The 26,249-nt window shown below is 35.2% G+C and overlaps 1 protein-coding gene across 1 annotated transcript; it reads right to left on the bottom strand.

Moving 5' to 3' along the window:
- Positions 1-23,543: 23,543 nt before the first annotated feature.
- ACTRT1 (actin related protein T1) lies at positions 23,544-24,990 on the bottom strand. Its single transcript, XM_069463982.1, has one exon. The coding sequence runs from the start codon at positions 24,790-24,792 to the stop codon at positions 23,659-23,661; it is 1,134 nt and encodes a 377-aa protein (XP_069320083.1). The 5' UTR covers positions 24,793-24,990; the 3' UTR covers positions 23,544-23,658.
- Between the last annotated feature and the right edge of the window lie 1,259 nt (positions 24,991-26,249).

The raw sequence follows: 26,249 nt of genomic DNA, 5'->3' as shown, positions 1-26,249 counted from the left end.
CTCAATTACTGGCTAGTAGACAACATTAAAACTGACACATAGGGGAAAATAAATGAGAAAAGAAATGAGCACTTGATATAAGCATGAATAATATCAAATAATTTAATACTATACGTGTGTAATTAAATTCTCAGAAGGAAAGGAGAACAACAATAGAAAAGATCAATTATTTGAAGACATAATAGTCATTTTTCCATAATTGAAGATACTCAAAATACAAATATAAAAAGCTCAGCAATACAAATGATACATGTAAATAAGATAATACCCAGATATAGCATTGTCAAGCTGCAGAAAACCAAGATAAAGTGATAATCTTAAAGACAAAATCATACTGTAATCATGGAAGTAATAATAAGGAACATTGTTAACTTCTCATAAGAAACAATGAAAACCAGAATAAAGTAGAATAAAGTCTTTAAAAATGTTGGAGGTGGAAACTGTGAACTGAGAATTCAATATCCAGCTAAAGTATTTTTCAAAAATTATGGAAAATCGAGACATATTCAAATAAAACCTGAGATAATTAATTTCTAGCTGGCCCCATTTAAAAAATAATTATGAAAGGAAGTCTTCAGTTTAAATGAAATGATCCAAATATTAACTTGTATCTAAAACAATTAATAAGGAGAATTGGAAATGTTACATTTGTGGTTTAATATGAAATAATATTTAAATAACATTAAAAGTGCCATGAATATAAAATCAAAAATAATATTTTGAAGATAATTTGCATATTTGGATATAAATATAATAATGGTAAACACTTCATAAGAGTGAAAATTAGAACAATTTTCTAAGGCTCTTGTACTGAATGTAAAGTCAAATAATAATAATTAATGATATGTTTTAAGTTAAAGAGTTAAGGATGTATATTTTAAATCCTAGAGCCACCAGTAAAAATAATGTGAAGAGGTGAATATAAAACAGCAATTGAGGAGATAAAATGGAACCTCAAATTTTAATTGATTAAGAATAACAGGGACCAAATTTTTCTCTCCTGCTTTAAACAGCTAACAAACAGGAAAAATTACAGGACACATTTCTTTTCAGATATTTAAGAAAAGGCAGCTTAGGATAGTGATTCCTGGATGAAGGAAAAGATACAAGCTAAATGCTACAATTAGCATAGTTTATCACCTGTAAAGAGTTCCAAACTCACAGTCCAAATAGGGAAAATACAAAAGGGCTCAGCACTCTTACTGAATTGAAAGGACATTCGTGGGTCCAGGGAGGCCAAATTAGCTAAAATTGGGGGTTAGAGTACTAGAGAATAGAGAGCTATCCATAGAAAAAGCTTTGGAGCTCTGTAGGAGATTCCCCTCAGGTCTTCAGCTGAGTATTAATCAGTACACACGTGAATAAACTACCTAAGGTCAGGGAAAGAACCACTGGAAAGGAATAGGCGGAAAATTAGCAGAGTTCTGACAGGGGCAGCTAGTTTGTGTTCCACTAAAGTGGAAAGTTCTCCTAATTCACAGACCATTGGGTAGAATACTCAGAAAAGTATCACATCGCTAGTGTGCTTTCCTAGACTTCCCTAAAAAATCCTAAAAAGGAACCACAAAAGCATAAAAGTGATTACAAACAAGTTAAGTGCATTTTGGCTTAGGAGGGCTGATTGTATTAATAAGAGTGCAATAAAATTCAACACTCTAAATCGTGGGCGTGGTGGTGCATGCCTGTCATCCCAGCTACTCAGGAGGCTGAGGAAGGGGGATCACTTTAGCCCAGGAGCTCAAGCCTGCCTGGGCAACATAGCAAGACACCATCTCTTAAAAAATTAAATCCAGCACTAAACATTGTATAAAAAAATACTTACCCTTATTTCTAGGGATTAACAAACAAATGAAAAACTCTGAAGAGAAAACAAAAAACGTACCTGGATGGGATTGATGCAGATCAGATATTGTGTAGCCCAAGATTTGTGAACTTGAAGACAAAACAATTGAAACTATTCAAAATGAAACAAAGACAACAAAAAGATTACAAATGAATAAATAAATTGAGCATCTGTAAGCTGTGGGTCAGTTTCACAGAGAAAAGGACATTTGTAACAGGAGTCCAAGAAAAACAGATCACTAGAGGAAGGTAAAAGAAATATTTGAAGAAAATGAAGGAAAAGTTTCCAAATTTGATAATAACTAAAATCTACAGAGTAAAGAGCTCAACAGAATGCAAGCATTAAAAGCATAAAAAACACACCAAAACAAATAGTAGTCAAATTTCTGAAGAATAATAATTTTAAAAAATCTCAAAAGCAGTCAAAGGGAAAAAAAATCACATTACATATAGAAGAGTAAATACAAGAATGGCAGTTGACTTCTTGTAAGAATAAAATGCAATCTAGTAGACAATAGAGTGATGTACTTAAATATTGAAATAAAAAATTATCAACATAGAGTTCCATACCTGTGGAAACATATTTCAAATATGAAGGCTAAATTATTTTTCAGACATATCTAGGTTGAGAGAATTTATGGTCAGCAGATCTACACTATGAACAATATTAAAGGAACTTTCTCAGGCAAAAGAAAAATAATACAAGATGGAAATTTGGATCCATACAAAGAAATGACAGGCATTGGAAATTACAAATATGTGAAGAAATATAAAAAGTTTGCTCTTAACTTTTAAATCTCTCCAAAAGATAATAGACTATTTAAAGCAAAAATATTGTGTTTTGGAGTTTATTATATATACACTGCAAAATACCACATATAGCAAAATACCATACCAGTAGGAGGGGAAAATGAAAATATAGTAATGTTCTTATAGCATACATGAAGTGATTGTAATAGCATTTCAAGATAGACTGTGATAAGTTAAAAGTGTATTTTTAAACTCCAGAAAAATCATTTAAAAAGGAAGTAGTTATATGTCAAGTTAATAATAAATATAAATCACATAATAAAATTAATTAATCTTAAAGAATAGTAACACAAATAGAGAATATTTAGCAAGATGGTCAATTTAATCCCAGTAATATTGATAATTAAATTAAAATAAATAGGACTAAAATGTAGAGATTGTCACATTGGCTATATAATTTAGATACAATTGCATACTAATTATAATAAATACCTTTTTACATAGGAAGACACAGATAGATGAAACATAAAAAGACAGAAAAAGACATACTATGCTAACATTACTCAAAAGAAAGTTGGAGTAGCTATATTAAAATAAGGTGACATAGATTTTAGAAGGGATAGAGAAAGTCATTTAATAATGACAAATGGGTCAACTCACTGATAATGAATTGTTTGTTAACAACGTTATTGTTGTAAGGGATGACTAATAAAATATCTACTCATGTAGCTTGATTAAAATATATAGTCCCATATGCAAGCCATATAAATTTTATTTGTTTAGTGTTTTTATCTTTTCACAAAATGATACTTGCTTACATAGTTAGGATAAGGTTCACCTGCAAGTGATAGAAACCTAAAACAAACAAACAACAACAAAAAAAACAGTTTAAGTAAGTAGAAATTCCTTTACTTTTTCTGTCAATGCATGGAAGTATCCGAGGCTTCTTTGGCAACTCCACAGACATAAATGGCTCAAGCACCTTCCAGCTTTTTATTCTGCCATCCTCAGCATGTGCTTTCTATCTTGTGATTCAAGACTGCTGCCTAAGTTACAACCACAATATTCACATTCAAGAGAGAAGAAAGAATAAAGGGAAGAGTAGAATATGCATACATCTAGAAATCTTCCTGGATGATGCATATACCACTTCTGCTTACATCAAATTGGCCAGATTTTATTAACATGGCCAAAGTTGTAGGAAAATTAGGCTGGGATTCTTAAAAGTTATATATTCAACTATAATTTGAGGATTTTATAATATTATGAATAAAGAAAGGGAAAATGGATGTTATGGAAAACTGTCAATTGTTGCCAAATTTGTTCCCTGTGGCATCTCAAATATCCATGTACACACTTTCTCCTATACACACAAAATATTCACCTTCTCCTAGGTCTGTAAACATTATTGCTGTTAACCAGATACTTACGGATCTCCATTTTCAAGCACATTGTAGAATTGCATTCCTCCTACTCCTTGTGATTGGGTATGGACATGTGATTATTTCTGTCTAGTGATTTGAGAGTAGAAGGTACAGACATTACTCCTCAACCAGATAATTTAATCAGCAATGTAAGACAATTAAGAGCTCTCTTTGTTTCTGCCTTAGAGACTAACATCATATGAACAGTGGCTGTTCCATCAGCTGGAGTCCTGGAGTATATATTACAAAAAGTAGGGCCCTCCATTAACCCATGGTATTGTTTTAAGTTACTGGTATTTGGGGGACTTTTTTGTTACCACAGCATAATCTGTCCTATCCTGTTATTACCAAGAGGGACAATTTAAATATCCCATTTAATTACTGCATACAGCACAAGGTATAAGATGTATTGGTGCTGTGTAGTCTTCTCCATAATGCCTAGATATGCTTCATTATCATGATGTAACCTGTAAACTAAAGGGCAAATTTTCCATTCTTTCCCTAATATCCAATGGACAATGGTGAATTATAAGTAAATTTAATTTAATAAAGCTTGCATTTAGAAAGCAGAAGAGGAAAGACATAGAATTCACTAGTCTTTATGAATTATTAAAGTGTGAAGATCTTCAGCCCTAGAAGTGATTTAAATGTTTTGGCTATTCTACTTTGAAATTTATGGTTCTGTTCTCTAGAAGGATTTTCCTTGCTCAATATAGTTCTTGGTTCCTGATTTTGCTTTCTGGGAGGTAATTCCCCATCCATTACCCTCCATGATCAAATATGAAGTAAGTGTTATAGAGGATGTCCTCTTTGGAAGCTGTGAAGATTTCTTCATCAGTTTTATATTCATTTACTTTGAGGGACCTGGGTATTTTTTAGGGTGGAATGCTCACGGGCTTTTCCAGGCCAGATTTGGGGTTCTTTTAGCTATGCATTATATATATATGTATGTATGTATACATGTATATATATTTGTATGTATATTATATGTATATATGTATGTGTGTATGTGTATGTGTATATATATACATACACATACACACAGAGAGAGAGAGAGAGAGAGCTTTATGAACTATTTGCTTCTAGTGAATTACACGTGCAAGTAACCACCAACAAAGATGTTTAGACATTGTTTTCAAACTTGAAAGCATTCACTGGCCAATTGAATCTATTGTCTGTGTTCTTTCTATTCCCTATTTCTCAACTTTATGGCAGCCACCTTAAGCTTTAAGTTTGCACGGGAAGGGAACCCTGCTAATCCCATTTCTGACAATATGCTTTGTATGGCATGCCTCCTAAAACAGTTGATTTGGAGCCTCTGCTTATAATCTAGTCTGAAGTTCAGCCTTAATTGTCTTTTTTATTCCTGTCAGGCTTCAAGTTATAGGAAAGTCAATTGAAATGTAAAACAACAGGCATTGAACATTTTTCTTTTGCTATTTTTAAAAATGTTTTATTTTAATTGTTATAGATACATAATAGTCATACATATTTCTGTGGTACGTGTTAGTACAAATGGTCCCTGCCTTAAGATGGTTCGACTTATGATTTTTCAACTTTACTATCATGCTTTCAACTGTGTTCATTAATGGTGAGTACCCATACAACCATTCTGTTTTTCACTTTCAGTACAGTATTCAGTAAATTATAGGAGCTATTCAACAGTTCAGTATAAAATGGGCTTTGTGTCAGATGATTCTGCCCAGTTGTAGGCTAATGTTAGTATTCTGAGCACATTTAAGTTAGGTTAGGCTAAGCTATGTTATTCAGTAGGTTAGGACTATCAAATGCATTTTCAACTTATGATATTTTCAGCTTACAATACGTTTATCAGGGCATAACCCCATTATAAGTAGAGGAGAATCAGTTATTCTATACTCTCTTCCATTTATTCTTACAGACTTCCTAGCTTAAGAATGAGTTTGTCACGTTCATAGAATTTCAGCAAAAGTTGCAAGAGCCATTTAGGACTTACCAACATTCTCAAATTATTTTATCATTCTTCCTAATTCTGGGGCATTATTCAGAACATGGTGTACCTTCCAAAGTTTTATAGGTACGGTTTCTAGAGTTTCATCAAATGGTTCATCATTGTATACCAAAGTCACCAGATTTCCAGGATATGTCTGGGTCTTTGCTACACATTGCTCTGCTGATTTAATTAAAATAATGGCTACAATTAGGTTTTATTATTTGTACCACTTTAGGAGCACAGTCCTATGCATGCAAGTCCCTAGTGGCTAGAATTTTATGGGATCAAATGAGTGAGAAAAAAATGTATGCAAGTTTTCTCTCCATAATTATAGGCAATACAATGTCAGTATAATGATTCCATGATCATAAGGGACCTAGACTCCTTCTATCTTATTGTTGCATTATGTTTATATGAAGTTTCTACCTCGTGGTCTGAGAAAGCTGCTTGAACTCAAGGCATATACTACATTACAGCCAGAAGGAAAGAAGGATTAGAGAAGTGCATGAATCCTTCTAAAGTACATTTTATCAAAGAGCTATCTATAGGCCATATCTGCTTGTATTTCATATGCTAGAAATTAGCCATATGGAAACACTTAGCTGCAAAGAATTCTCAGAAATACAGGTTTGTTTTTGTTTTTTTTTTAAGACTGTCATTTGGCTAGATTAACTAGATATTAAGATTTAGTTAAAGTTATTGGTCCCGGGGTTTAATAAGGCGAAGAAAATGATCTGAAAATAATTAAAAGGGTAAGAATTTCTCCAAATTCTTCTTCATTCACACTCTAATGAGATATCCACAACTTTCTCCATGCAAACACAAAAATGTAAAGAACACAAAAATATATACCCTTGTGTATGTTTGTGCTATTATTGCTTTTTTTTTGTTTTGACAAAATGAGATGCTATTATGGGCATTATTTTTCTCACTTATCACTTTTTGGAAGGGTTAAATAGGTATATATATATATTTCATTCTATTAATAGCCACACAATATTTCATAGCAGAGGTATTTCACTACTTAGTCACTTCCCTTTTTTTATTTTATTTTTTTCATAGAGTACATGTTATATTTTGATACAAGCATATAACATATAATGATCAAATCAGGGTAATTGGGACATGAGTCACCTGAAAAATTTATCATGGCTTTATGTTGGGAACATTTGAAAATTTCTAGCTATTTTGAAATACAATGAATTATTGTTAACTATAGTTGCCCTATTGCACTATTGAACACTAGAACTTTTTCCTTCTATTTAACAGTATCACCCATTAACAAACACCTCTTCATTACCCCTTCCCACCACCCTTACCAACCTCTAGTAGCCACCATTCTATTCACTACCTCCATGAGATCAATTTTTTTTTAGGTCCCATATATGAGTGTGAAAATGCAATATTTGTCTTTCTGTGCCTGGTTTATTTCACTTAAAATAATGCCCTCCAGTTCCATCCATGTTTCTGCAAATGACAAAATTTCCTTCTTTTTCATAGCTAAATAATATTCCATTGTGTATATATACCACTTCTTCTTTATCCATTCATCCCTTGATAAACACTTAAGCTGATTCCACATTTTAGCCATTGTGAATAATGCTGCAACAAACACAGAAGTGCAAATATCTTCTGGTTACATTTTATGTCTTTGCCTCACCCAAGCGAGGTTTAGAGGCATGCCCTTCCCCTACAATGCTCACCGTGTCCGTGTCCATTAGTTGTGAGTTTACCTGCCCCACCCCCTGCCCCCGGCAACCTCCTAATCCCTGGAGGGCTTGGGATTAGCCGTGTGAGCACCATAGCATTGATCAGTTAGTGCCAATTTGATGGCGAGTACATGTGGAGGCTATTCCTCTGATCTTGTGATACCTCACTGTGGACAATGGGCTCAAGCTTAATCCAGGAAAATATAAGAGGTGCTAGATCACTGTCGTTTCTTATAATTGAGTAATAGCCCATTGCATACATGTACCAAATTTTAATAATCCACTCAAGAATCAACAGGCACTTGGGTTGTTTCCACATCCTTGCAATAGTGAATTGTGCTGCCATAAACATTCAGGTGCAGATGTCTTTATTATAGAATGTCTTTTGCTCTTTTGGGTAGATGTCTGATAGTACTATTGCTGGATCAAACAGTATTTCTATTTTTAGCTCTTTGAGGTATCTCCAAATTCTTTTCCACAGAGGTTGCACCAATTTGCAGTCCCACCAGCAGTGTAAGAGTGTGCCTGTCTCTCCACATCCTCGCCAGCATTTGTTGTTTTGGGATTTTTTGATAGAGGCCAATCTCACTGGGGTTAAGTGATATCTCATTGTGGTTTTGATTTGCATTTCTCTAATGATTAGAGATGATGAGTATCCTGAGAATCCAGAGATGAAATCATCGCATATGGTAATCTAATCTTTGACAAAGCAGACAAAAATATACACTGGGGAAAATAATCTCAATAAATGGTGCTGGGAAAACTGGATAGATACATGCAGGAGATTGAAACTGGATCCCCACCTCTCACCTCTCACAAAAATCAATTCAAGGTGGACAATAGACTTAAACCTAAGGCATGAAACCTTAAGAATTCTAGAAGAAGATGTTGGGAAGACCCTTTAGGACATCGGCCTAGGCAAAGAATTTCTGAACAAGACCCCCAAAGCAATCACCGCAGTAACAAAAATAAATAAATGAGATCTGATCACATTAAAAAGCTTTTGCACAGCCAAGGAAACTATCGTTAGAGCAAATAGACAGCCTACAGAATGGGAGAAAATACTTTCTCTCTACACATCCTATAAAGGGCTGATAAGAAGAATCTATCTAGAACTTAAAAAAACAACAAGAAAAAAAAATCAAACAACCCCATCAATAAATGGGCAAAGGAAATGAACAGAAACTTTTCAAAAGAAGACAGAATAATGGCCAGCAAACATATAAAAAAGTCACTTCCCGTTTGATAGGCATTCATATTATTTTCTGTTTTCATTTTTTGTTTTGACACTGCAAATAATATTGCAATAAGCATCCTGGCTTAATAAGAGACTGTCATAAGTTATTAGTACTAAATTGGAAGATGTTAAGTGAGGATAATTTAATGAAGGGATTATTTACAAGAGTTTTGCCAGGATTAAGGGAACCAATAAGGATCAAAGAAGCACCTCAGGGCTAGTAATATCCTCTACTGCAGAAAGATCTGAAGGAACCTGCATCAAGATAGATTGTAGAAATCCACAAGTGCAGCAATAGGAATGGGCTTTTTAATAATAGATGTGGCATGTAATTGTACCATGATTACATTTTCTTTCTTGCACATTATTTTTGTTTTTCCTTGTGTTTATGCTTGCCTAAGATTTTATGTAATTAGTTTTCTATCTACCTATTGCTTATTTATTGTCAAACTTTCCAAAATATGTATAACTATCATCTCAATAATCCAAAGTCATCATGTAAATTATTGTTTTAATTTTTCCCTTGGAGTCATTCATCATGTAATATTGTTGCTTCCTTCTCTTATTTAGACATTTTGCTTTGTGCTCAGATATTCTGTTATTTTCTTTCACAATTATTGTGAAATTTTCCTTTACTTCTTTGTTGTGTTGAATACCGTGTTTTCTGTAGTTAATTTCTTCATCCATCTTGGTGTGTTCATTGGTTGTATGTGGAGCACTTCCTCCAGGAACTTCTTGAAAGTGGTATGTATAGAAGGTAATTTTTTGAAGCATTGCATTTACAAATGACTATTTTTCCATACTTGATTATTTTATTAAATGTGGAAATCTAGTTTGTTAAATAATTTTCCTCAGAATTGTGAAATCATTGTTCCATTTCCTTTATGTTTCAGTGTTACTATTGAGTATTCTGCTGCTTTTATAATCCCCAATAATTATAAGTAGACTATTACTTTCCTTTCTAGAAGATTTTATGATCTTTATTTTTAGTTTTAAAAATTGTATGATTATGTAACTCAATATTTCTGTTTGTTTGTTTGTTTTTCTCATTGGGGTGGGCACTTAGAGAAACTGTGACAGGAAATTTCATGCCCTTTAGTTACCAGAAATTTTCTCATATTGTTTATTTATTTCCTTCTACCACTGTCTCTTTTCTCTCTTGCTATAACCTCTTTTGATCAGATATTGAATCTCTTTATACTACTGACTGAATTATGCCCCTCCCCCAGATTCAAGTGTTGAAACTCTCAGACTCCAATGTGACTATGTTTGGAGATATACTCCAATGTGACTATATTTGGAGATACAGCCTTTAGGAGGTAATTAAGGTTAAAGGAGGTCATAAAAGTGGGCCCTTAATCTTATAAATCTTTGTAGAAAATGCTTGCAGTCCTGCGCGTAGCCTTGGCATCCATTTTAAATGCAGATTTAGCTTTCTCATGCCAGAAGCAAGGCTCACTCACCTTTGACATAGTTTTCAGTTCTACACCACTCCTAATGGACTTAAGCCAATGGCCATAGATAAGAATTTAAAGGCATCTCTCCCACCTAGCAGACTGGGTCTCCCTGCTTTTCTGCTGCTTTCTTTAAATGGACCATTCAAGTATTTACCCACAATTGTAAAGTGACTCACACCCTATTCCCTTATATATACTGCTAGTTATTATGTGGTTTTTTTCCTCCTCTTTCTTTCTGCCTGTGTTCCGTGATCTCAGTGGTGTGCCACGCCCCAAGGTCTGTAAGTACAAAAAACTTAAACATTGCGGTTGTTGTGTCATTGAAGCCCTGCCCACAATATGATCTCTGAGGGTGCGGTTATCCCAAACGGACTCATGCACGTGGATCTCTGGGCCTCTGGTGGCTGCTGGGGACAGTAGCTACTACCAACATTGAAGAAGATTTTCATTCAAGATAGTCTTAGAAGTGAAAGGGAGAAAGATCTCAATTTATCTCTCGGAACTCACAAAAAGAAGAGGCTATGTGATCACACAGCAAGAAGGCAGCCACAAACAAGCCAAGAGAAGAGGCCTCAGAATGAAATTAAATCCACCTTTTTGGCACCTAGATTTTGAACTTGACATATATCTATTTATTGTATATTAATCTATCTATCCATGTATCATCTATTTATTGAGAGACAGAGACAGAGAGAGAGAGAAAGAGAGAGAATGGGAGTAGGGAGAAAGAAAAAGATTCATTGAAAGGAATTGGCTCACATAATTATGAAAGCTGACAATTCCCAAGATCTGCAGTCAGCAAGCTGGAGACCCAAGGGAGATGATGACAGTGTAATTCTGAGTCCAAAGGACTGAAAACAGGAAAAGCTGATACTACATCAGGCTTAAGAACCAGGAAGAGCTGATTTTACAGTTTGAGTCCAAAGGTAGGAAAAGACCAATGTTTCACCTTAAGCATTAAGACAGGAAAATTACTTGCTGAATCAGGTCTTTAAAGGAATGGATGGACCCACCTACATTAAGGAGGGCAATCTACTTAATATACTGACTCAAATTTTAATCTCATTTAGAAACACCTTCATGGACACCTCCAGAATAAGAGTTGACCAAATGTCTGGACACTGTGTGGCCCAGTTATAGTTGAGACATAAAATTAAACATCAAATGTCCACCCCTTGTTAGTTTCATTTACATATGCATCTCTTTAAACCATATAAAGACAATAGCAAGGCCATAATTTGATCTAACATGATACAACCATTCTGTGTACAACTAGAGTCACACTTTTTCCTCTGAAAAGGATATAAAATCTTTGAGTGATATTTACTCTTCTCTTTGATATCTTATAATTTAAATAGAGGATTTAAAGTTAACAATATTTAATTACTACAACATCAATATATCTTATGTTACATGATAAAGGAATAATAGAGGAAAGAATAAATACTTGCCTATTTTAAATATATATACATGTGTATATATACATATATATACACATATTCATATACAAATATATTCATAACAAACTAAGGAAGAAATACTCATGCCAATTACAGTCCTCACTTCTGGTCACGTAATTGTAGCTGATATCTATAACCTTTATCTTCCACTAGTCATTCTGTGTTCCCTTTGCTTAAATCAAACACCTCAGCTGGTTATGGCCATATACCTGATGGAGTGACCCAAACTTTCATTCCTGAAGTGTATGAACCATTAAGTAGTACAGCCTGGATTAAGTTGTAGTTTTCCATTGACTTAATCAAAGGGCACGATAATACCAAATGATGTCATAAGGTATCTCCTATATTTTAGATATACATTTCCATACCTCCACTGTATAGTACTAGCTCAATTTGCCCTTAGTTATCAGGAACAAACACAGTAACCCCTTTTTTTACCTGTTGCTTCAGAGGCATGAGGAGCCCAAAGTGGCCGGCAGCAGTCTTAACTTCCAATTCAAGGGAATTATTGTAGTGTCCCTGTTGGAAGCATTCCCCCTTTTGGAACTAAGACTTCAGGGCCAGTAGACCAGAAGGTCATGGGAAGAGAGCAAGAATTTTGCTAGTGGGTGACTGGGGGTACTGGTAAGTTGTGCCATTGTGCCACTCCCATTTCTATTCCTTAATTGTTGGACCCCAAAATCTTGGCTATGAGAGAAACATCATCATTTATTGGATGTTGATTCAGAGCACATATGGCTTTCTGGAGAATTTTGCCACAGCCCTGCAAGCTATTGCCACCTAACTGGTGCTGCAACTGAGTCTTCAAATGGTAATTCCCCCATTCTATCATGCCAGCTGATTCACGATGGCAGAGAACATTTTTGTTTGTTTGTTTTGTTTTATAAAGCACTACTTTATTTTATTTTCATTTACTTTTTTCTTTAGTAACTGAATGATTTTATTTTGAACATTTAGATTTCTGATCAATATGGAAATTTACCTTTGTACAATCAAATTTTATCTATTTTTCCCATACAGCTTTCCATTTCCTGAGCCTAATTTTTCTTTTCTTTTTCTTTTTTTTTCTTTTGTTTCAGCATATTACAGGAGTACAAATGTTTAGGTTACGTATATTGCCCTTGCCCAACCAGAGTCAGAGCTTCAAGCATGTCCATCTCCCAGACGGTATGCATCATACCCATTAGGTGTGTACATACCCATGCCCTACTCCCCCCTCCCATCTGCCCAACACCCAATGAATGCTATTACTATATGTGCACTTAAGTGTTGATCAGTTAAAACCAATTTGATGGTGAGTACATGTGGTGCTTGTTTTTCCATGGTTGGGACACTTTACTTAGTAGAATAGGTGCCAGCTCTACCCAGGATAATACAAGAGGTGCTATATCACCATTGTTTTTTGTGGCTGAATGCTACTCCATGGTATACATCTACCATATTTTATTAATCCACTCATATATTGATGGGCACTTGGGTTGTTTCCACATCTTTGCAATTGTGAATTGTGCCGCTATAAACATTCGAGTGCAGATGTCTTTTTTACAGAATGTCTTTTGTTCTTTTGGGATTGCTGGATCAAATGGTAGTTCTACTTGTATCTCTTTGAGGTATCTCCATATTGCTTTCCACAGAGGTTGCACTAGTTTGCAGTCCCACGAGCAGTGTATGAGTGTCCCTACCTCTCCGCATCCACACTAACATTTATTGTTTTGGGACTTTTTGATAAAGGCCATTCTCACTGGAGATAAGTGATAGCTCATTGTGGTTTCAATTTGCATTTCCCTGATGATTAAAGATGTTGGGATTTTTTTCATATGTTTGTTGGCCATCATTCTCTCTTCTTTTGAAAAGTTTCTGTTCATGTCCTTTGCCCACTTTTTGATGGGGTTGTTTGAGTTTTTCTTGATGATTTTCCTCTGTTCTATATAGATTCTAACTTATGAGCCCTTTATTGGATGTGTAACATGTGAATATTTTCTCCCATTCTGTAGGTTGTCTGTTTGCTCTCATGATAGTTTCCTTGGCTGTACAGAAGCTTTTTAATTTGATCAGGTACCATTTATTTATTTTTTTTGTTGCTCAGATTGCCTTTGGGGTCTTCATAAATTCTTTGCCTAGACCAATGTATATAAGAGTTTTTCCAACATTTTCTTCTAAAATTCTTATAGTTTCACACCTTAGGTTTAAGTCTGTTATCCACCGTTAGTTGATTTTTTTGGCGGGTGAAAGGTGTGGATCCTGTTTCAGTCTTCTACATGTGGCTATCCAGTTTTCCCAGCACCATTTATTGAATAGGGATTCTTTTCCCAATGTATGTTTTTGTCTATTTTGTCAAAGGTTAGATGGCTACATGAGGATGGTTTTACATCTGGGTTCTCAGTTCCTTTTAATTGGTCTATGTCTCTGTTCCTGTGCCAGTACCATGCTGTTTTATTTATTATAGCCTTGTAGTATAGCTTGAAGTATGGTAAATTGATACCTTCCAATTTGTTCTTTTAGCTTAATATTGCTTTTGGCATACGAGATCTTCTCTGTTTCCATACAAAGCGTAGAATTATCTTTTCTAGATCTGTGAAAAATGATGTTGATGTTTAATAGGGATTGCATTGAATCTATGGATTACTTTGGGTAGTATAGACATTTTAATAATGTTGATTCTGCTGACTCATGAACATGGTATGGTTTTCCACCTGTTTATGTCCTCTGCTATTTCCTTCCTCAGTGTTTCATAGTTCTCCTTGTAGAGGTCTTTTACCTCCTTAGTTAAATATATTCCTAGGTACTTTATTTTCTTTGTTGCTATTGTGAAGGGTATTGAGTCTTTGATTTGGTTCTCAGTTTGACTATTGTTTACGTATAGGAATGTTACTGATTTCTGTACATTGATTTTGAAACCTGAGACTTTGCTGAATTGTTTGTCAGTTCCAGTAGTCTCATGGCAGAATCTTTGGGTTTTCTAGATATAAGATCATATTGTCAGCAAAGAGAGATAGTTTGACCTCTTTTGCCCCTATTTGGATGCCTTTGATTGCCTTCTCTTGTCTGATTGCTCTGGCTAGGACTTCCAGCACCATGTTCAATAGAAGTGGTGATAGAGGGCAACCTTGTCTCATTCTAGTTCTAAGCGAAAATGCTTTCAATTTTCCCATTTAGTATTTGTTGGCTGTGAGTTTGTCATATATGGCTTGTATCACTTTTACATAAGTCTCGTCTATGCCTATTTTGTTAAGCATTCTTATCATAAAAGGGTGTTGAATTTTGTGAATGCTTTTTCTGTGTCTATTGAGAGGATCATATGGTCTTTGTTTTTGCTTCTATTTATGTGGTGCATTACATTTATTGATTTGCATATGTTGAACCATCCCTCCTTCTCTGGGATGAAGTCCACTTGGTCAGGATGGATTATTTTTTTGATAAGCACCTGAACTTTGTTTGCTAGGATTTTGTTGAGAATTTTTGCATCTGTATTCATAAGGGACGTTGGTCTGTAGTTTTCTTTTTTTGTTGAATCCTTTCCTGGTTTTGGTATCAGGGTTATGTTGGCTTCATATAATGTGTTGGGGAGCATTCCTTACTTCTCGATGTTACGGAATAATTTCTGAAAGATAGGCACCAGTTCTTCTTTGTAGGTGTGGTAAAATTTGGGTGTCAAACCATCTGGTCCAGGACTTTTCTTTTTAGGCAGGTTTCTTATTGCTGTTTCAATTTTAGTACTTGATATTGGTCTGTTCAGGAATTCTATTTCTTCCTGGTTGAGCCTAGGGAGGCTGTGTGTTTCTAAGAATTTGTTCATTTCCTCCACGTCTTCAAGTTTATGTGCATAGAGGTTTTTACAGTTTTCATAGATGATATTTTGTATTTCTGTGGCATCAGTTGCAGTTTCTCCTTTTTCATTCCTGATGGAGCTTATTAGAGTTCTTTCTTTTCTGCTTCTCATTAATCTATCTAGAGGTATGTCAATTTTGTTTATTTTTTCGAAGAACCAACATTTTGTTTTATTAATCTTCCACATATTAATATTCTATTAATATATATTGATTGAGATTCTCATATTTTGGGGTCTTGCAATTAAAAAAAGTCAATGACTTCTGTACCTCAATTTGAAATGCTTATAAAATGTGACTTCAAAGTGACAGCTCAATTAGGAGTTAAGACTGTTGACTTAAGACTTTCTCAGTCACCTTCCACTATGTCTTCTCTCCTAGTCAAGCCAGAGTCTGACAGTAACAGAAACCAATGTTGAGCCACCAGGATGGTATTCTTTTAAGGAGACTGACCATCCACTCGACCTTTTGGTTAATTATATAGTATGCTAACCACCCCCCGCCCCCAGAAAAGGAAACATTTTATCCTGACTGAGATTCACATATATTCTGGAAATATGTTTGCTTTTCTTCTCAGCAGTGCCTCAGCTAGCACTATTATCTGAAGACACAGATATCAATGGGTAACTAGCATGAGATCCTGTATAACATCACCATGGGCCAAAAGACTCAGGACTCACTTTACAGTAAAAGGAGGTATAATGATGAGCACATAACCTTGGGTTACACTAATCATATTACATACTACATCGGGTAGAAGCTACCATTTTAATGGAGCATCAGAAAAATTTCTAGATAGTATGGATGAATTGTCAGTTTGATGATAATATCTGATTAGGATAGGGCACTATCCTTCAGGATACAATATACACCTTAATCCAATGGCCATTATTTGGTACTGTACTCCAAATAGTTAGACCACTGTGATCCAGGGACCAAGGAGTAAAAGCAGAGGTGGCCCCACTCATAAGCATCCCCAGTGACCCACTTGGGGAATTTGTGCTTTCCTTAATTCCTATACCCTATGTTTATGGGAATCTTGGTTCCCATGATGGGGACAGTTACACCAGGATACACAGTAATAATCCCATTAAATTTAGATCTATGCCTACCAACAGGCCTCTTTGAGATCCTAGTGCTAAGAGACCAGCAAACACAGATAAAATTTACCATATTGGCAAGAGTAAACGGCCTTGATCTTTATGAGTAGGTCTGCTGCTACAAAAGTGGATCAAGAAGGGATATTTTAACACTTGAGTAATCTATCTTTTGTTACTCTCATACTAAGTTTTATCTGTAAATAAGCAAGAAATAGCAACCATGGCCTGATATGTATCGAGGATCTGAGTCAAACCACCAGGCAAGTAACCTAGACCAGCAGAAATACTAGAAAAAAAAGGAGAAAAATCCCAAATGGGTTGTGGAGGACAAAGATGGTAAGCGTCAATTATGGCCATAGTACAAAGGTCTTGAAGTACTAAGTGCTATAGTTTGTTCCATAATCCCTCTTTTTGAAAAATTTCCCAGAAATTATGAGAAATCAGCATCTTGGATATATGTCTGGATGAAATAAAGTTAGTTTGAGAAATAGGTGGTTCCAAGTGGTGCAAAGGGTAAACCTTAGGGATGCCGTTGAAGCTCATCAAAATCCCCTTTACTGAGTGGTGCACCACTCCCCCATCCTCTGTGAGCATTAGTTAGTAATAATTCATACTTTCCCCCTTTTCTTCCTGATCCAAAGAAGTGTTTCCTAGCCCATGATGCTATACAACACACCCCTACAAGAGGTTGACTTTGGCCAATAACTGACAGACATAGAAAAACAAACAACATGTCTATTTGCTTCAACGTGGGGCCAAATATGTGGTACAATTTTTGCTTCAAAGCTTCTTTATGGGATCATACTGAAGCTAGTCTCCAGTTCAGATCTAAATTTCTTTTTTAAGGGTTTCCTCTCTACTATTAATAAGATGCTTCACTTATTCCTCTTCCTTTAGAGATATTCTCAATAAATTACTTAAAAAAGAATACTTTTCTAGGCTCTGCTTTTCAGGAACCTGAACTAAGATACTCTTAATATACTACTTGCAAATCCCATCTGACTCTAGCAACTTATATATAAACACTATCCAGAAAATTGTGTCAATCTTTTCAGCTTTTTTTTTTTTTTTTAATTTCAGGCAGCTTTTTCTGTTTTTAATTTTACCCCGTATATGTGTGACACTAAACAGTACTCTGTTGAGTTTTGTCTATTTTTGAAATTTATATAAATGGAATTATAATGTATTCATTTTCCTGTGACTAGATTTATTTTTGCTCAAGATTTTGTATTAAAGACTCATTCACTGATGCATGTAGCTTTACTTTACTTATTTTCACTGCTGTGTGGTATTTTTATCATAAATATATTAAAATATATTATTTATTCTCCTGTTGAAAATATAGATTTCTTCTATTTTTTTGCTATTAAAATACTGTCCAGATGAATATTCTTACATTTATCTCAGGGTACAAATATATAAGATTATCTCTAGTGAAAATATCCAGATGAGAGATCATTTTATTATAAAATATAAACCTCTTTAGTTTTATTAGATAATGCCCAATTATTTTCCAAACCAATTGGACCGATTAAACTCCTACAAGCAACATAAGAGAATACCCCTGCCTCACGTAGTTGGTAGCATTTAATGTTGTATAATGCATATTTTAAAATTTTGCTAATTTGCTGAAAATTGGCAATGTGAAATTTTATCTCATTAAAGTTTTAGTTCCAACATCTTTGATTATTAATAAGGTTTGGATATTTTTACATTTATTAGTACATATGTTTTGTACCTATGAAATGCCTATCACTGTCTTTTGTTCCATTTTCTGTTCAGTGATTTGTATTTCTCTTACTGAGGCATAGTTTTTCTGGAGATTATTACTTTGTTGAAAATATGTATTACATATAGTTCTCCTAGTATGTGACTGTATATGATTATACATATAAATGCATTGCCACAATCAAACACCCAGTAACCACTTGAAATCTCGTGATGAGGTGCTCTGTTTCTATTGGGGATGAGTATCTCATCAGGAGCCATTTTCAAATGGTTTATAATGTATAGTGCTGTGCTTTAGATTGCATTGTCTTGAACCAGAAACCTAGGGGTCTATGTTGTAATTATCCTTTTTGGATTCTCCATAAATTCTGTACTGTGCCTTTTCCATCACCAATAACTCTAATAAAACAGAGTCTATTAAGTTATTTGGGCCAAGCATCAGTGTCCCTTAAACTGCAGCCTAGGTGTGTAACAGAGTGCTTTCTTGCTGTGGACCTCACTTAAAGCTGCTTTTTGTGTATTGCAATATATTGATTGCTTGGAGCAGTATCTCCATGTTAAGAATATACTGCTTCCAGACCCTGTAGAGGCCTATCTGGCCTTATGCTTCATTCTAGCTGGTGGGAGTTAAAAGAGTTTATAATTTGTCCTTTAATTTGGAAAGAATGTCCCGCATGTTGCAGACCCCTATATCCCCCACAGTTCTAGAGATGAGGCAATCCCTTGATTTGTTTAAGGGTTTATCTTCCATTTTCTTAAACACATGTATTTTACCAAGGCCTCCAACATGCATGCCATCTCTAATTTATATAGTCCAATTAGTGATGGTCATTATATGGTGGGCCAACGTCCTATTATCTAGTATACACAGAGGTCTCAGATTACTTTACAATAATTATAAAGGGTGAAAGAATTCACATAAATTTATGCTCTTGCCCATTACAAGTGAATCAGAACTGCTTCCAATGATCTTTTTTGGTAAATACAGACTCAAACACATTTAGCAGATTGATGGCTGCAACCACATTCCTAAGACCACATTAATTTGCAGCAGCAAAGATATCACATCTAGGGCAGGTGGAATTGGGGACACTTATTTGAGCTTGAAGTAGTCCACTGTCATTTTATAAGATTAACCGGGCCTGATGGCTCACATCTGTAATCTCAGTATTTTGGGAGGCAGAGGTGGGAGGATGGCTTGAGGCCAGGAGTTCCAGGCTGCAGTGAGCTATGATCCCACCACACCCCACCCCAAAGAAAAAGATTAGTCTAGCTTCTGTATGGGTTGGAGTAGTGAATTAAATGAATATTCTCATCCCAGCATCCTCTAGGCCTTTAGCGGTAGCACTAATTTCTGTCATTGTTCCACACCACATACACTATTGCTTCTGAGTGTTTACTTTGTTTGGTGTGGAGGTCAAAAGAACGTGCCTGACAGACCTCTAACTACAGGGAGAATAATTGACCAAGGACCTCAGCTGCTGCACTCTGGATTGATCAACACATTTGTGCCAAGGCCACTCTTCCCACAGACTGCTGCCTGTTAAATAACCAAGTACAGTAGGTATACTAAAGCAGGCCTGTTCTGGATACACATGGAACTGCTTTGTACTTCAACTTTGGCTTGAGGACTTCTCAACAGCTTTGCTGCTACTTCCTTCGACTGCATGGCTAAAATATTGTGCCACAAATGCCAAATTAAAAGGACATCCTTCTATATTATCTTCTAAAATTGTAAATATAGACTTTTACATTTGAGTCCTTAATTCTAATATTATTCTCTGTCTCTTTCTTTCTCTCTCTCTCCCCCCTTCTTTCTCTCTTTCCCTCTCTCTCTCTTCCTTGTGTTTGTATATGTTGTGATACACACATTTTTATTTATTATTAATATTTTCCATAAGGTTAACTATTTACCTAAGCATCATGGATCTGCAATTCAGTACTGTCAAATTTCCAAATATATCTGTATTTGTTTCTGGACTAAGTTTAATATTATACTTATCTATTTGCCTATCCCTGAGTCATTAGCACAGTATCTTAATTGTAATAATTCTTAACGTCTTATACCAAGTTTTCCTGCCTGGTTCTATCTCTGGACCATCTGGAATATTATTGGCACTTTGATCTTACATATAAATGTTAGAACAAAGTAGTTATGACTCATGACTGTATTAGGGTTATAATTGAAATTTATTGAATCTATAGATAATTTTATGGAGAAATATTTTTATGATTTAGAATATTTCTAAAGACAAGCATGCTGAGTCTCTTCATTTCTTTATGTCTTCTTTAATGATTTTCAAAAAAATTTAAAAGTTTCCCCATAAAGGCCTTGTAAATAGAATTATTTCTAGAATTTTATATTCTTTACTGCTATTATAAATATTATGTTTCTAAATTTATTTTAACTGTTTGGTGCTACCATTAGAAATACAACTGGCTTTGGCATACTTACTTTATATCCAAAAAATGATAAATCATCTCAATTCTAACATTTTTATAGCTATTTTGAGGTCTGTGAAGAATAGTCTCTCATCTCTGAGTAATGGCCATTGCATTTATTCTTTTCTAATTATTATACCTTTTGTTTTTCCATGTCTTCCTGAGTTGCCTAGTATCTCTTGTACAATCCTTAATAAAATTGGTCATAGTAGGAATCCTTAATTCTTTCATATTTAAACATAAATATCTTCATATTTCATACTTTTATAAAATGTTTGATGTAGGTTTGTGGATAATATTACTTTATGGTAGTAATATATCTTCCCCATTGAATACTTTTTATCATGAATGGATAGTGACTTCAACCAAATGCTCTAAGTTTGCATCTCTTAAGATGTAGTGAATTATGCCTATAGATTTACAAATTGTATACCAACTTTGCATTCCTGGAGTAAACCGAGGTTGGTCTTGATAAATGAATTTTTTCATACATTGACAAATTTGCTATGCTGATATTTTGCTTGTTAGTTTTGCACCTATATTCATGATTGAGATTTATCTACATTTCTTTTCACATATTGCCTATGATTGCTTATGGTTTTAAAGTTATATTGTACTAATAAAATCGGTTAGAGTTTTCTCTTTTTTCTATACTATTACAGAAGATGCATAAAAGTGGAATTTTTGAATGACAGAACCTAACTGGACAAACATCTAGACCTAATACTTTGTGTCAATATTTTTAAATAACTTTGCAATTTTTATACTAGATAGGGATATATATTTCTAAGATATAGTTTAGGTAAATTTATATTTGTAATATTAAGTATAAAGTTTTCATAATACAGACATTGTTTAGTTTCTGCTTTATTTGTATTTATGACCACTTTTTGTTTCTTATAATTGTAAACTTGTTCACTGTAATTTTTGATCAATGATTACATTGATATGTCTATTTATTTTGTCTCATAAAGAACCAATTGTTCTTTTTTTTATTCTCCTTATGTTATGCTTCTGCTATATCTCATTAATTTCTGATTTTCTAGTTTTTACTTCCTACTAATTTTTCTGGGTTTATTCTGTTTGCTTCTTTGTCTAACTTCACCCATTAGGTACTTAGCTCATTTATTTTTAGCCTTGATTTTACTTATATAAGAATTTAAAATGATACATTTCTTACTATTAAAATAATTTCAACTTTAGGTGTATTCCATGCATTGATATCTAGTGTTTTACCATCCACTTTTAATTAGTGTGCAAATTCCATTAAAAGTTCTTCTTTGACTCCTTAATTGTTTAGAAGTCTTACTTAATATTTCCAAATGCAGGGGTAATTTAAGTATTTTTGTTATATTTTAAGGCTTTTGCAGTGAGAGTTTATTCAGTTTCCACATGAAGATTCTAAACTTAATTCATTTCATTGTCTATTTTAATATTAGAACCACTATAAACAGGTAACTTTTTTAAACCACAGTTGAACAAGAAGATAGTGGAATGACATCTTCAAAGGGAGCCAGGAAAATATTACTGTCAATATACAATTGTATACCCAGGAAAACCATTGCAAGAAAGATGGCAATACAACAAAATGTATTTTATGATAAAAACTGAAAGTATTTACTGTCAACAGACCATTGCCACTGGATATTTTATAGGATTAATTTAAGACATATAGAAAGAAATAATATCAGAATAAGATACATATATGATGTTAAAGGAAACAATTACCATTAAAAATGTTGAAAATGAGCATAAATTTAAAACCATTTATTGTATAAATTTATAATATAAAATAGATAATGAAAATTATGCAATACAAAATTACTCATAAATCATGGGTACTGATTGGAATTCCCAATTAATTAATTGCTATTAACCAATGCTCCCAAGTATAAAAATAAAAAGGCCTAACTTATAGTGATTTACAGTGTTTGACAATTTTCATGGCTGTTTTTAGGTTAGCAATGTGACATACCTAAACAGAGTTAGAAAGATGTGTTTAAAATATAATTCATTTTTTAGATGAATGGTTTTATCTCATTCAGGCTGAAATTTATAACATAATCCTTTAAATTAGAGGTATTGATTCTTGATGTTCTGAGAGCAGGGGCCTTGAGCTTAGAAAGCCTTAAAAAATGGTGATTTCTGTGCTCTTCTCTTCATCCCATTTAGCGTTGTGATCACATAATAGAGAGCACAAACCTGATTGTGCTAACCTAAAGACCAACTCAGTGAAAGCATTTCTTGAGCTCTAAGAATGGTCTAGCATTCCTGCTTCTACTTCATTTCCTTCCCCTCCCTACACTTTCCTTGATGATTCTGTCTCCTGGGCACTGGGTCTGTTAGAGCGGGGCAAAGACAATATATGCAACCTAAACATTTGTACCCCTGTAATACGCTGAAATAAAAAATTTAAAAAAGAACCATCTAACACATTAATGTAAAATTAAGATTCTGGGAAACCTACCTGAAACAAGCTTGATTCAAGAGAAAACAACTTAAGAGGTCCACAGGACAAGAAGAGAGGAATACAGTCACTTAAAGATTCATGACATGAATCAGAAATTCTGGTGCTATTAAGAATACACTGAAACCTGAAATGGCCAGACTCCTTTATTGAACATCATGCTGAAGCCCAAGAGACAATGCCACCTCCCACTCACTGGTACTCCTGCAATCTGACACTGCGTTGTCCCGTGCTCAGGGATCTTTAAAAGCATCTTCTCTGAACCACAGATTTCCCAAACTCCTTGAAATCTGCAGAAGTGACCCACATTTGCTTGAAACTGCTCAGAGAGCTCATGATGGATGCACCGATCCACGCAGAGAAACATCTATCAGGAGAAGCTGTGATCTTGATAGGGGTCCCTTTGGAAGCCAGCTGTTCCAGTTCTTTCATGAGCCTTTCTTCCAGCCCAGGAAAGAGAGTGGTGCCCCCAGAGAGTACAATCTCTGCAAAAAGGTTATTCTGGATGTCAGTGTCACATTTCATAATGCTGCTGGAGACCATTTTTGAGAGTCCTGGACTGTGGATGCCCAGCTGGTCAGGAGCAAAAAGAACCTCTGGCACCTGATACAGCTGGTCACCAATGTGGATGACATGCCCATCTGGCAGTTTGTATTCTCTCAATACCTCCTCTGGCTTCTTACGTAGCTCTTTCTCTGGCTCCAAGGCAATGTAGCACAGCTTCTCTTTGATGTCATTTACCAAGGGCTTGTTGAGTATGTGAGGAAAGGTACACCCTCTAGCAAAGAGGAGCCGGGTGAGGTGCTCTGTGATGTCCCTCCCTGCCACATAGAGCTTGGTGACCGCATGAGGCAGTGAGTAACCCTCAAAGATGGGGACAGTGCAAGTGACCCCATCCCCACTGTCCACCACTAGGCCTGTGACGCAGGCAGAAGCATAGAGTGCTACGACAGCATGGTTGGACAGATAGAAAGCAGGCACATTGAAGTTCTCAAACATCATTTCTGTAAGCTTTTCTCGAGTCTCCCTTGGGTTTAAGGAGGGCTCAGTCATGAGTACAGGCTGTTGACAGGGTTTTACTCCCAGCTTACACTCGAAAATATGTTTCCAGAGTTTCTCCATGTCATCCCATCCTGTTACCACTCCACGCTCAATGGGGTAATGCAAATATAAGGCCTCATACCTGTACAGGGCTTCTTCCCCCACAAAATACTTCTTCTGATTGGCTCTTTCTAAAGGTATGTTGACTTTAGGATGCCCCACAGCACAGTTGATGACATGGCGAGGTCCAGTCTCTCCCGATAAGCCAGCTTTGCAGTATCCTGAACCGTTGTCAAAAATCACAGCGGGAACATCTAATACATGTGGATTAAACATGTCTGCATCCTCCTCTTCTGAACCTCACCAAAATCATAAAAGAATACTTAGGCCACTTTGTGAGACAACAGGCACCTTTGGAAGTTTAAAAGCCACAGGATTCCAGAGTTCTCAGGTTGTCACCGAGGTGGAGCTAGCAGGTTGTCTCCAATCCACCAGAACAACCCATCCTCAACCCATGAATCCTTTCTCATTTCTGGCAGCCCAGGTGCTGCTGAGGCAACTTCAGGGATGATTGCCCTGTATGTAACAATCCAGCCAAGGCAACAATTGTCCTCAGTGGGCATCAGAGGGGCGGGGTCTCTGAGCCACCAGTACTCCCTACCTGGTGAGACATAAGGCCGAGGAAGGCAAACATACCTATGGACAGCTTTAATGAGCCTGTGAACCCAAAGCAGAGGCCTAATTTTAGAACAAAGTGAAGCTGCAGAGCTTTGGGTATGTCCCAGAAAACTACTCTATCTGCTATGCTGAGCTGCATTATGTAGGATGCTAAAAATATCCTTCCCTTTGCTAAGGGGAGGAACTAAGCACCAAACATAGATTAGTGTTGGAGTAAGGATGCCCATAATCAACTCAGGATATTCTTTCTTTTATTTCCCCTTACATTTGTTTTCTTGTTTTTAATACTTTTATTGAGATCAATTTTACATACTATGCATTAACCCACTTAAAGTGTCCATTTCCTTATTTATTATAGTCACAGATATGTACAAATATCACAAAAATCAATTTTAGAATATTTTTCTCACCTCATAAAGAATCCCAGTACCTGTTAGCTGTCGCTCCTCACTAGACCATCCTCCTGAGCCCTAAGTCCAGCCAATATGCCTTCTGCCTCGGTAGATTTACTTTTTCTGCAGTTTTCCATATAAACGGAATCATATAATATAGGGCCTTTTGTGTCTGGCTTCATTCACTGCACATTGCCTTCAAAGTTCACCCACTGTTTGGCTATAACACATTTCATCAGTTGATGGACATTTGGTGTTTTAACTAAATGCTTTATTATAAAATATGCTACTAGAAACAATCTTGTCCATGTTTTTGTGTGGACTTATGTTTTCATTTCTTTTAGATATATGCCTAGAATTGGAATTGCTGAATGGAATATGACAACCCTATGTTAAATTATTTGAGTCTGTTTTCTATAAGTCTGCTTTCCAAAGGGGTTGTGACATTTTACATTCCCATGGACACTACAGGAGCACTCTTACTTCTCCACATGATCCTCAACATTATTATCTAACTTTTTGATTCTAGGCATCCTAGTGTGTATGAAATGGTATCTAATTGTGGTTTTGATGTAAATCCCTAATGACTAATGGCGATAATCATTGTATGTGCTTAATGGCCATTTGAATATTTTCTTTGGAGAAATGTCTATGCAAATCCTTTGCTCATTTTTAATCAGGTCATTTGTCTTTTGATTACTGAATTGTAAATATTTTTATTAC

This window comes from Eulemur rufifrons, chromosome 30 (assembly GCF_041146395.1).
Source record: "Eulemur rufifrons isolate Redbay chromosome 30, OSU_ERuf_1, whole genome shotgun sequence".
NCBI lineage: Eukaryota > Metazoa > Chordata > Mammalia > Primates > Lemuridae > Eulemur > Eulemur rufifrons.
This window is presented reverse-complemented; position numbering and strand designations above follow the sequence as displayed.

Excerpts from the sequence above, each read along its gene's own strand:
- ACTRT1 (XM_069463982.1), bottom strand. The coding sequence starts at position 24,792 with ATGTTTAATCCACATGTATTAGATGTTCCCGCTGTGATTTTTGACAAC.